The 12,693-nt window shown below is 40.4% G+C and overlaps 1 protein-coding gene across 2 annotated transcripts in view; it reads right to left on the bottom strand.

Annotated features, from left to right (window-relative positions):
• The window catches only part of STAM (signal transducing adaptor molecule), a 65,937-nt gene extending 56,981 nt beyond the window's left edge, over nt 1–8,956 (bottom strand). The window contains exon 1 of one of the 2 annotated variants that reach the window (XM_074192942.1): nt 8,802–8,956. In XM_074192942.1, the coding sequence (XP_074049043.1) occupies nt 8,802–8,841 (40 nt within the window). In that variant the 5' untranslated portion in view covers nt 8,842–8,956. The remainder of the gene's footprint in view (nt 1–8,801) is intronic. The other variant, XM_074192941.1, reaches the window with a different exon arrangement.
• Between the last annotated feature and the right edge of the window lie 3,737 nt (nt 8,957–12,693).

Genomic DNA, 12,693 nt, shown 5'->3' with positions numbered 1-12,693 from the left:
AGGTCAGAAAGGGCCTGGTAAGGAGCTGGACTAATCAGAACAAAAATGAGCCTTCAGGAAGAGTTACTATGGGCATGACACTTGAATCTAAGGCTGTGAAATTAAGTGACCAAGAATAGAGAACCAGTGCAGTATAAGTCAAACTGGAATGGCATGCTCAATTAACAGAAAAACATTAGTGGGCCTGTCTTGCTACTATATAGCATGAACACTCTACTTTCTTCAAATCAATCTGCTCATTACATATCCCATTTTTATTTATATCCTATTACTAGAGCCTTTATACTCTATCCCTACTAAATACAGGCTGCTTATCAGGTAAGGATAATCCCCAAAGTATTCTCTGATCACTCCAATTATACCATCTCCCTTCTCAATTTTTATTAGACAATATAAAATTAATTATGTTTCTTGTTAGTCTTATCTCCCAAACTGGATTTTATCAAGTTTCTTTCATTGGACTACTTAGCTTGCACATTTCAGAGTGAACAGTAGTAGTAGGCAATCAATAAGTACTTTCACATATAAATATAAATCTATGTGTGTGTGTATGTATACATATATATACACACACAGATGTAAGTATATTTAACACCAAAGAAACTATATTAAATTTCATGACCTATCCCTGCCTTCACTCTACCCATCAATTTTCCTGATCATTAGCTGCCCTATTCTCACTTCATCTTAGCCCAGCTTCAATTTCCATCTCAGTTCATTCCTCAGCCATTTCACTCTACACTGTCCTATGCTCTCAAATCCCTCACCTTCTTGACCTAAATAAAGCACCTCATTTTTTTGCCAAACCTCAGAGCCCTGGTTTATTCCCATCCTTTGCCTTCCACTACTCCAACTCACAACCATGCTCCCTGGTAATATTATAAATTCATGTTATCCAACCCCAACTGAGCCCTCACTGTAGCAAAGAATTTATTTCTGCTTGACTTATTCCTATCTCACTCCCCACAGAAACTATTCCAAAACAGACTCACTGGAGCTATCTCTTTATTTGTCTCTCTAACTCTTTCTCTTCTCCTTTACTTCCCCCTTCTGCATCTCTTTCTATATATATAGATAGAACAGAAAGATACAGCTATCAATATATATAGATATAGATATAGATATAGATATAGATATAGATATAATTTACTTTCTTAAGCCCAATATTTCAGCTGAGCAGCAGTACCACACCATCAACAGAACAAACATTTCAAACTGGAATTCCTGAAGACATCTGAAACTTAACATATCAAAAGCTGAACTCAAATTTCTTAAAAACCCTGCCCCCTTCCAAACTTTCATATTTCTTTCACAGGTTATCATCATATCCCACGTTTGCAACTTCAGCATTATCTTCAACTTCCTCACAATACACTCCAATCTTAAAGCTACCACCTTAGTTTAAATTTTCATCTATTCCTCCCTACCCCCACCTAGACAATAATCTCCCTATTGGTCTCCCTGCCTTAATTCTCTTCACTCTAGCACATCCTACACACAGCTGCCAAAATATTCCTTAAATGCAGATCAGACCTTTTGATTACCCTACTTAATTGCCATCAGTGTCTAGAAAGCCATTCTCCATAGAATAAAACATAAACTCCCGTTTTGCTTTTAAAGCCCTAAATAATTTCCCCCAGTGATCCTCCCAGTCTTTTACTTCCTCTTTCAAACTTCAATCCAACAAAATTGACCCTCTCACAGCCAACAACACTCCAACTTCCATCTCCTTATCTTTAATCTTGCTGTTCACAAATCTAAGGATTCCCTCCTCATCCTCTGCCCTGTAGAGTAACCCTCCTCCTTTCAGACACAGGTCAAGTTTTACCTTCATTATGAAGTCTTTCCTGATACCCCAACTTCCAAACTATTTTCTACTGTATTTAAATCAGTGTGCATATACTTACTTTATATTTACATTATTTGCATTTATGAATGTACTTCTTGCCCCCCCCATCAGACAATATCCTCTTTCAAGTAGTGATTATTTCAACCTTTGTTCTTGCATTCAAAGTACTGGTCACATAGTAGGTATAAACTTTAAATCACTCCCAGTTACTACTCTCCCCTTTCTGTTCCTGTAGCTATCAAAATGGCATTCATGCATAGGTCAACCTACTCTTAAAGAAGCTGCATCTAGCCCCATTTATTCTCAGGATAAACTATAAGCACTCCCCACCTAGCTCAGAAGGGCTTTCCCAACCTGGCTCCACCTTCCTGCCCTATATGCACATCACAGTACAACCACATTAGGTAGCTTACTGTCCCCAGGACAAGTTCCATCTCTACTCTCTCCTCAAATCTCAAAAAATGTGTAGGTTCCTTCAGTTATCCCATTTCCACAGGTGCTGTTGCCCTCCAGGAAAGACTTTGTACACTCATATTTAATTTTCCAAGAGCCTATTTTTCTCTCTAATTGTATATAAGCTTCCTGAGGGAGTTTTTTTTTTAATGCCTAGTGTCTGAGACACAGGCATTTGATAAATGTTTGCTAAATTGAATAATATTTTCTTTCTTGGAGAGAAAGGGGAGAGAAATCAGTCTGGTGAGCAAAAAAAATTCTTTCTAGATCAGCAACTTCATCAGGCCTAGGAATCTCAGAAAATTCCCACTAGCAATCTAAGAGAACAAAGGCAACAATTTCACAACTTAAAGAGTCTTAAGAGAGTTGCCTGGGGTCACTGAGAGATCAAGTGACTTGTTGCTGGTATCTAAGCTAGAATGTGCTAAGAGACAAGTAGGTTTGGGAGGTTGGTCCTAGATGTACAATTTCAAATTTCCTCTTTGGAATATACATTATAGCTAATTTAATTTCTTTAGGTGCTTAATATATTTTTCAAAGTAGGGAACAAAGTTAAACTTATTTCTTGGTAAGTCCACTAGAATTTACTACAAACCATAATATTCTGTAATATGATAATAATTGAGTCCATCTCTTGAGACTTAAGAGCCCAGGATGGAACTTACCATCTTTCCTATTTTGTCATTATTCTATATTTTCCTATTCTTATATTGTGTGAATAAATAAATATAATAAAATGCCAGTGTAACTTTAGAATATAAATCTTTTGTAGCAAGAACTATAATAAGTTTATTCTGTATAGTTCTAAATCTAATGCTTAATTAACAATTTAATAAGCCTCTTATGAAATAATAAGTTCTATTTGGATATATATTCTAAAGTGTGTCTATATGTACTTTGATGTATTGATTAAAATTATAAAAACTTAACAGAAAGAAGTCTTAGATGTTGCTCTTCTTAAAAAGTAAAAACATTTGATTGTCTTGAAAGTAAATGTCACAAAATTTAAAAATATCTTTTAATTTTATGTGAAAAATATCATAAAAGTATTCACAGCATAGTGTAGAAAAAAGTGCTGGATCTGGAGTGAGAGGACAAGGGCTCAGAAACTTGCTTTACCACTTTCTACTTGTATGACTGAAAAGGTTCTTAAACTTCCCTAGACCTCAAGTACCTATCTTAAGAATAAATGAATTGAATGTAGAGGTCAGCAAACAACCAGAGGACAGCAAAGGAATGATTTTTTACTTGTTTAAATAAAGTTTTATTTTATTTAAACAAATCAAATACATTCTTGGTTCCTGACCAGGTACTATAGTTTCCAACCCCTACAGGATCTCTGATCTCAAGATCTCCTCCAGCATGTAATCTATGGCTCAATGATCCATGGAGGCAGGAAGAGTTGTCACATTCTGCCCTAGGCACATCTTAGCTATGTTGAGACCAAGTCCTTCAATGTCTCAGTTTTCACAGAAGATTTGCACCCCTGAAGGAAGTTTCACCAATTCCTATACAGATAAAAAAAACAGGAGCAAAAAAGAATACTAGAAGCCAAAGATTAATACTTAGGAAATAATTTTACAACATTAATAAATTTAAAGATTTTGTAAAGGACTTTATATCTACTGAAAAAAATTCATCACAAAAGAATAAAGAAAATTTTCTAGAAAATTATGAATGGATAAGCGTAGTTGTATTGTCTTTTCTCCCTTAGGGAGAAGGCACTAGATTTGGGGCCAGCACAATTTATAAACTGTTCTCATGAAAATTCATTGTCATTTTGAGAATTAGGGAAAAAAGACTGAACTCTTGAGAGTTAAGAAAAAGGGACCTTATTATCTATGAGACCAAATTAAAGAATAATCAAGCACTTACCTGACAAGCTTTTATTATAAAATAAAATCTTTACAAGCTGGAATTGTCTTTCATACTTCAATTGTACCTTACAGTACCTGGAAGAGCACTATACTGAGGAAATGGTTTGTCATGTAGCAAAAAATACTAGTTCTAGAGTCAGATTACCTGGGTCTTCTGTTACTCAGGTAGGTCTTCACTGAATTACTTAACTTCTGTTGATCTACCTTTTCTTCTTGATACTCTCTTCTCTCTAGGTTTTCATGACACTGTTCCTTCCTCATTCTCCTCCTCCTACCTCTCTGATAGCTCCTTCTCAGTCTTTTCTAGCTCTTCATCCAAGTCATGCCTACTAAAGTCTGGGTTTTCTATAAGATGCATTTTCTCTTTCCCTTCAACTATTGCCTATAACCATCTTTTCAGCTCCCTTAACATTCAATTATTATTTCTAACCAATTTAGTCAACTCTAATCTCCCTGAGGACCTCCAGTCTCACATCTCCAACTGCCTATTAGACATTTCCAACTGGATTGCCCAGTGAACATCTTAATCTCAACCAGTCCAAAACTGAACCTATTATCTTTTTCTCCAACCCCAACTTCCCTAATATTTCTGAGAACACCATCATCCTTCCATTTCCCCTTCTATTGCAAAAGGCAACCTTGGTATCATTCCTGGTATCATACCTCCTCCTCCACCTCCACCTCCTCCTCCTCCTCCCCCTCCTCCCCCCAATCCAAACTGTTGACAAGGGCTGTCAATTTTACCTTCCCAAGTGTGGGCTTCAATCATTATATTGTAAGCTTCAAGAGGGCAGAGATTGTCTTTTTCCATCCTTTACATCCCCAGAGCTTAAACCAGTGCCAGGACCAAAGAATAAAAGGGTTTTGACTGACTGAATAACCTCTTCAAAGGTAAAGCACTTTTTAAAGGCAATTCAGAAAAATTTAACCCACAGCCATCAACTTGGGTCTTTAGTCAAACAGCTTTTTCATTCTTATAGCACTTAAGCAGAGTCCCTTAGAAATTATTAAAATAATCAAATAGCTACCTTAAAATCAAGATGAGTTGAAAATTACTTCAAAATCTAAAATAGGAACAATCTTCTTTTGGAAGGCTACAAGGAACTTAAAAATAACAAAATTCAGTACCTAGAAGTTACAGAAGTAAAAAGAAGTTTGATGATACATGTTCTTTTTTATCAAAGAAGATCATGAGGAGATGATGCCACGTAAAGCAGGTGAATTGTATTTGAATGAGGGGTTGCTGTGTTAAATCATCTGTCTCACTTTCTTCTTTTTGTTTCTTCTATGTTTCCCTCATATACTTAAGGTCTTTAAAAAATGGGAAGGGGGTTTACAAATAATAATGCTTGTCCTTCATTTTCTAAGAAGACCATGACATCAGGGAGGCAATGCCATGACAAGCACAAGAAATGGATGTGAATGAGGGATCAGTCCTCCTGACCCCAAGACTGGTGCCCTATCCACTGTACCACATAACTGCTCCAAAAGAGGTAACATCAAAGGTTTTATGAAATAACTGTACTTTATAGCTTCATCAAAGAACCACAAAACTTTCCAGTTACATCTAACTTTTTGTATTACATTGTCCAACTCTATCTGATATTGTTGCTGTCATTATATAAATATTGTTTCTGTTCCCTCACAGAGAAATTATGTGCAAAGAGCAGTTATCAAAGCCATTCACAACCTGACTCCAAACTCTAATCCCAAGAGTCCCTAAATCCCTTCAGTACTTCACTCAGAACTGAAAAACAACTTAGTGAACTAGGCAGAACTCACAGACACTATTATTAATGAAATACCAATCAACACAAAAATGATCTCCTTTCAGACTTCCCAAAAATAAAGATCTTCTCTGTTGATCTTCTTCATCCCTTGTCTTTAGAAAGGCAAAAATACAAAGGTCCCCTTTGCAATCTTTCCAGGTTCTTTCCAAGGTTTGGGTTTCACCCCCTAAACCACCAGCTATGTTCCCTTATTCCTGCTATCATCTGTTTCAAAAGCACTTTATCAGATTTGGGCTCTTGAGTAGTTTAAAAAAGTAACAAATTAACTGACATTTACAGAGCACTTGAAGTTTGTAAAGTGCTTGCTTGGTCTTAAAATATCACTCCATTCAATAAAACTCCAGGGCTTCCTATGGCCTTCAGGATGACATATAAAATCTTTCCTTTTGACATTTAAAGCTCTTTGTCACTGGGCCCACCACACCTTTCCAGTTTTCTTACATATTATTTCTATCCACATATTCTAGCATAGTTAGATGATAGTTAGTGGAGAGCATTGGCCTTGGAATCAGGAGGACAGGAGTTTGAATCTAGCCTCAGATATTTGATATCTTCTAGATGTGTGACCTTGGCCTCCCATCCAGGGTTAGCTCCAGTTGTCCTGGGCCATATCTGGCCACTGGACCAGAAATATCCTGAGGAGAAAGAGAAGCTGGTGACTTAGCACAGCCTGCCCCCCCCCCCATTCAAATCTAAATCATGTGCTTGTCATGGCATAACCTTTCTGATGTCACGGTCTTCCTCAAGGATGATCCACATATTCTACAATCTGATGACTCAGACTTCCTGCTGTTCCTATAACAATACCCCTTAGCTAATATGACCATGAGCAAGTAATCTAATCTCTCTATGCCTCAGTTTTGCCATCTGTAAAGTGGGGGTGGTAATAATAGCCCCTACCTTGTTTAGAGTTGTTAAGAGGACAAAACATTTGTAAAACATTCTGTGCATCATTTAAATGCTAGGTATTGTTATCTCCAGAAGTCTTATGTTTTTGAAGGCTGGCTTCCCATGCCAAGAATATACTCTCCCCCTCTTCTCTACCTTCTGGTTTCCCTAAAGATCTAGTTAAAAATCTATGTTCTGTAAAAAGTATTTTTTATGTTAATTCTTTCCCCTCTGAAAGAGAATCCCATTTTATAAGGAAGTTATAAGCAAGTTAAGTAATTAACCATTGTCAAATATATAGACTGAGATAGATTACAATCAATCAATCAATATTTATTATTCAACCACTATGTGCACACACTGTGGCAAAAGACAATCCCTACCAGCAAGAAGATTACCATCTAATTGCTGACTCCCAAATTCCATCTTCCTTCCTCTAATCTGACTTTTCATGTAAGCATTGTTTATCTTTTCTCTGGCTGTCTCCCAAGGCCTGGAAGGCTGTCCTTCCTCTGCTAAGACTACTTACTTACCAGGCTTTCTTTAAATCCCAACTAAAACCTCACCTTCTGGCTGTGTTGGGATGGCTAGGTGGTGCAGTGGATAGAGCACCGGCCCTGGAGTCAGGAGTCCTTGAGTTCAAATCTGACCTCAGATACTTATTACCTAGCTGTGTGGCCTTGGGCAAGCCACTTAACCTCATTGCCTTACAAAAGCCAAAAAAAAATTAAAATCTCACCTTCTATAGGAAGGCTTCCCCAACCCCTTTAATTCTAGTATCCTCCCTCTTAATTATTTCCTACTTTTTTTTTGTATATAACTTGCTTTGTATCTATTGTATGTAGCTTGTTTTGTATCTATTTGTGTATAACTTACTTATCTATCTGTATATAGCTTACTTTGTATCTATCTGTATGTAGCTTACTTTGTATCCATTTGTGTATAGCTTACTTTATATCTATTTGTGTGTAGTTTACTTTGTGTTTGTGTAGTTTACTTTGTATCTATTTATGTGCAGGTTACTTTGTGTATATTTGTGTAGTTTACTTTGTATATATTTGTATGGTTTACTGTGTATCTATTTGTGAGCAGGTTACTTTGTATATATTTGTGTGGTTTATTTTGTGGTTTACTTTGTAATCTATTTGTGTGCATGTTACTTTGTATCTATTCTTATATAGCTTACTTTGTATCTATTTGTGTATGGCTTACTTTGTATCTATGTGTTTACCCCATTAGATCGAAAGCTCCTTGGAGACAGGGACAGTCTTTTGGCCTCTTTTTCTACGGGTTTACAGATTCCTTTGCACCACGTCTCCCTCATCCAACTGTAAGTTCCTTGAACTTCTTCCTCCTAGTGAACCCGTACTTAGCATTTAATCACTCTGATATGATGGAGTATACCAGTCAGTGTAAAAATCCTCAAATCCCCCACCCCACCCCGGCCCACCCCCACCCCGGCACACTTCCCAAGGCGATTTTCCAAGTCAAAGAGCTCAGCCTGTTAGGCAATAAGCACCAGCACCAATAAATAAAAAGGAAGGCCAAGTTTACCGGCTTAGCCCATAAGCATTAATTGGGCGCCTAGGATATGCCAGTCACGGTGCCAAGTGTAGGGAGGGCAAAGGCAAGGCAAGCGTACAGGGTGGTGGAGAAGCATTAACTGGGCGCCTCGGACAAGGCAGTCCCGGGGCCGAGCCGGGGAATACAAAGAAAGGCCCCGAAGCGGCCCCGGCCCCCGAAGCCGGCCAGCAGCAGGGCCCGTCCGGGAAGCGCCCGCCGCTCCTTCCGAGCCGCGGCTCGGTGCGGGGCCTCTGCCCTGGCGCGCACGGCCCGAGGGGCCCCGGGAGCCCGGGCTGGGCCGCCCCCACCCCGCCCCGCTCGGGGCCCGGTGACAGCCGCGGGGCCGGAGGTCGGGGCCGCCGCGGCCCGGGAGGCTCTTACCCACATCCTGGTCGAAGGGGTTGGTGGCAAAGAGCGGCATCTCCGCGGCGGCGGCGTCCCGGGAGGCGCCCGGACTCGGCCGCGGCCTCGGCTCCCTCCTCGGCCCCGGAGCAGGCGACGGCGGCGACGGCCCCGGGGGCGGGGCGGGGCGGGGCGGGGAGGAGGCGGGGCGGGGGCGGCCGAGGCCCTCGGCCGCGGTGCACGCCGGGAAGCGGGCCGCCCGCCGCGCCGCCTGCTCCCGGCCCGACCCGAAAGACCCCCGCGGGGCTGCTTCCCGAGCACGGCCCCCGGCGGGGGGCGCGGCCCGCGCTTCCGCCTCCGTCCGCGGCTCGCCTTAGCGCAGCCCCGCGCCCGCGAGGGCGAGGGCGAAGCCCCCCAGGCGCGCCGCGGACAGCTGGGCGCGGGGGCTTCGGGGAAAGCGGCGGCGGGGGCGGCGGGCGGGCCAGGGGAGGCCGGACCGGGGCGGGCCGGGCCCGGCCCCAGTGCCCCGACGTGGCCCGGCCCCCGAGCTCCCCGTCGGTTAGGAACGCCCTTAGCCCTCCGCGCCGGCCCCTGCCCGGCCGCCCTGCCCAGGCCTCGGGGACTTGTTCTCCCTTTATCAGAGGCAGGAGCCAGGGAGGCCCGGGGGAGGCCGGGACCGGCCCGGGGGCGTGGAGGCTCTGGGGGCCCCGCCGCCCCTGCCCTGCCCTGCGCGGGCACACACACACACACACACACACACACACAGACTCACACTCACATGCATTCACTCACACACACGCAGACTCACACACTCACACACAAACATGCATTCACTCACACACACACGCAGACTCACACACACACACAAACATGCATTCACTCACACACACGCAGACTCACACACTCACACACAAACATGCATTCACTCACACACACGCAGACTCACACACTCACACTAGCACACAGACATTCACACTCTCAAACACTGACACACACACACAGACAAACACACAAACACAAAGGTTAAGAACCCTTGGCTAGGAGGAGGCGCTCCACCACCCAGGAGGGTCTCCCCTTGAATCCACAAAGGGAGTTCTGAGAGGGAGCTTTAAAAACAATCCCTGGTTAGAAGCACAGACTTCAGCAGTGGAGAGACGCATCGTGGGGACAGAACATGAGTTAGGGGTCCTCCCTCTTTGCTGCCCTGCTTACGTCCCAGACTGTCAGAGGAAGGAAAAGTGCACAATACTGAGGCGTCAGTTCGAGATGTAGATTTCATTCTAGATGTGCCCTCCATCTCTGTTAGGGGAAGTTACTGCTCCCATCTGGAAAGATTCTTAGGATTAAGAGTGATACAAGGTAGGGCTTTCACTCCAAATATCCTACCCTACAGTAATGGCTAGTTTTGAGGCAGTGAAGTTCCTGAGCAAAGTATAAAGCAGTGTGAAATGGAATTTCACCTACTTCAAGAAAAGCCTCCACTCCATGATTTTATACCTCAAGTTATTTAGAAAAAAAAAATTTTTAAAGAACACTAAGGGGGCAGCTAGGTGGCACAATGGATAGAACACTGGCCCTGGAGTCAAGAGTACCTGAGTTCAAATCCAGACTCAAGACAATAATGACCTAGCTGTGTGGTCTTGGGCAAGCCACTTAGCCCCATTTGCCTTGCAAAAAAACTAAAAAAGAAAAAAAAAAAGAATTATACCTCAAGGGGGTAGTAAGGTGGCTCAGACTCTTAAAACCTACTTACCTGTGTGTGATCTTGGGCAGGTCACTTAACCCCATTGTCCTGCGAAAAAAAAAATAAATAAAAGAGCACCAGGAATCAGCCAATATGAAAAGCATTCTCTCTTCCTCCTACTCCTTTCCTCATATACCACTTGGATACCCCATTTGGAATTGGAAGATAGAAATCAGCTCCTTCAGCCTCATCTTATTTTAAAAATAAGTTATAGAATCAATTATATTTTTCTTCTCACCTTCCTTCACACACTGGAGAAAAACAAAGCAGAACCCTAAGCACAGATTAGCAAAACAAATAACTACCTTGATCATATCTTAAAATCTTTCTCATTTTGCCTATTAATTCATCTCTCTATCATGAGATGGGCAGCATGCATACATCATCATTACTCCAGAATCATAATTGGTCATGGCATTGATCAGAATTTCTAAGTATGAGAGTTCATTTTTAAAAATGTTATAATAAACTTTTCTAGTTCTGCTTATTTCACTCTGCATCAGTGTATACCAGTCTTCTTAGTCTCTCTAAAACATCTCCATTTCTCAAAGCACAATAGTATACCATGACATTCCCATAATATAATTTATTTTAAATTGTGTTCATTAAAAAATAAGAAACTAGTTTAGAGAGCTTAAATAACTTTCAGTAGGTGATGATCATTGTTAAGTGGCAAAGATTGAAATTTTAAACATGGATTCTTGACTTAAGGCAATGTTGTTTTATTTAACTTATTTTAATACTGAACCCTTAGCCAAGGCATTGCATTAAGCATTGACAGTGGAAAACCAAAATGAGACTTCACCATTGTAATAGAATTTGAGTTTGGGATCTTTCCTCTTTGAAAAATCTCACCCCCACACCTCAAAAGAGCTCCTTCTCAGGGAAATTGATCTGGTGAAACTTAAATTCTCTTAGAGGAATCCAAAGGATTTCTAAAAGGATATATCCGTTTACTGTAAATTTTTGAAATTGAAGGATCTATTAATCCACAGACATTAAGTATGTAATTGTTATTATATTAGGTATTGGTGGTGTCAGCAAGCATGAAACAATCCCTATTCAAGAAATTTACATTCTATAGCTTTCTTAGCTGTCTTCCCCATGTATTGCAGATTCTATTTGTCTAGGTTCATAGATATTTAATGATGATTTTTTTTTAATTTTGCTCACAAATATTGTAAAGTTCAGCAAAAGAAACGTAGCCAGTTATAATCAATGCTTGGAAAAAAATGTAAGATATTCAACACAAATGTTTGGCTCCTCTTCCCATGACAGTTCTGCCTCCCATATATGTTGTCTAAGTCACAAAATTCTCCCTAAGATTTATAGTTGAGGTTAGAAGTTGATTGGGCAATCTGAGGTAGCCTATCAAAATGGTCTTAGGAAAAAGCATCTGGTCTGGTTTCATACCAAAATAATGAGATAGAACTCTTCAGTTGCCAGCAGGGATCTGGTGACCAGATTGTTAAAGTCTTGATCATCATGGGTAAATGTTAAGCATGGCATAGTAGCTTTGTAAATCAAGTAGTCAAGAATATTCATCCTGTTAACCAGTCTCTATTTCCCAGAAGGTTAATTTACTTCCAAAAGTTAATAAATCATTTGATTTATTATTAAGAATTTTTGAATTACACAGAATTATTTAAATGAACATCTAGAGAATTCAGAATAATTATAATATTCTTGTCATCCAAAATTTCTAAAAGGTAATTTGATGAAATCTGTTGAGTGTTTATTGAGTTCATATGTTAACTGCCTTTTCAGTAGTCAGATTATATTCCCTTTTAATATAATGTGGAATATATATATATGAGTATCTATAAATATGACTGTTATATCAATATCAAGTATATGTGAGTAGGCATATACTTGATTTTAGGAGCCAGAGTAAAAATTCTGATTCTCAGAATACTGACTAAGAGATTTTGCTCAGAAATAACACAAACTAAAATAATTTCTACCAAAGGAAATAAGCAGAAATTGACCTAGATGTTCAAGGTTAAAATATTAATGACGTAAAACACATGATACCTGTTGTAAATATTCTTTGTACTGCTCTAACCTCTTGCTTATAATGGAAATTTCAGCTATTGTTTACAAACTACTACAGATCCCCACATTGAGCCTCAGTTTCTTCATCTATAAAATGAAGGGTTAGATTAGATGAGAAGACCCCTTTCAACC

This window comes from Macrotis lagotis, chromosome 7 (assembly GCF_037893015.1).
Source record: "Macrotis lagotis isolate mMagLag1 chromosome 7, bilby.v1.9.chrom.fasta, whole genome shotgun sequence".
Lineage (NCBI taxonomy): Eukaryota > Metazoa > Chordata > Mammalia > Peramelemorphia > Peramelidae > Macrotis > Macrotis lagotis.
The sequence above is the reverse complement of the archived record's forward strand: the minus strand, read 5'-3'. Positions and strand labels throughout refer to the sequence as shown.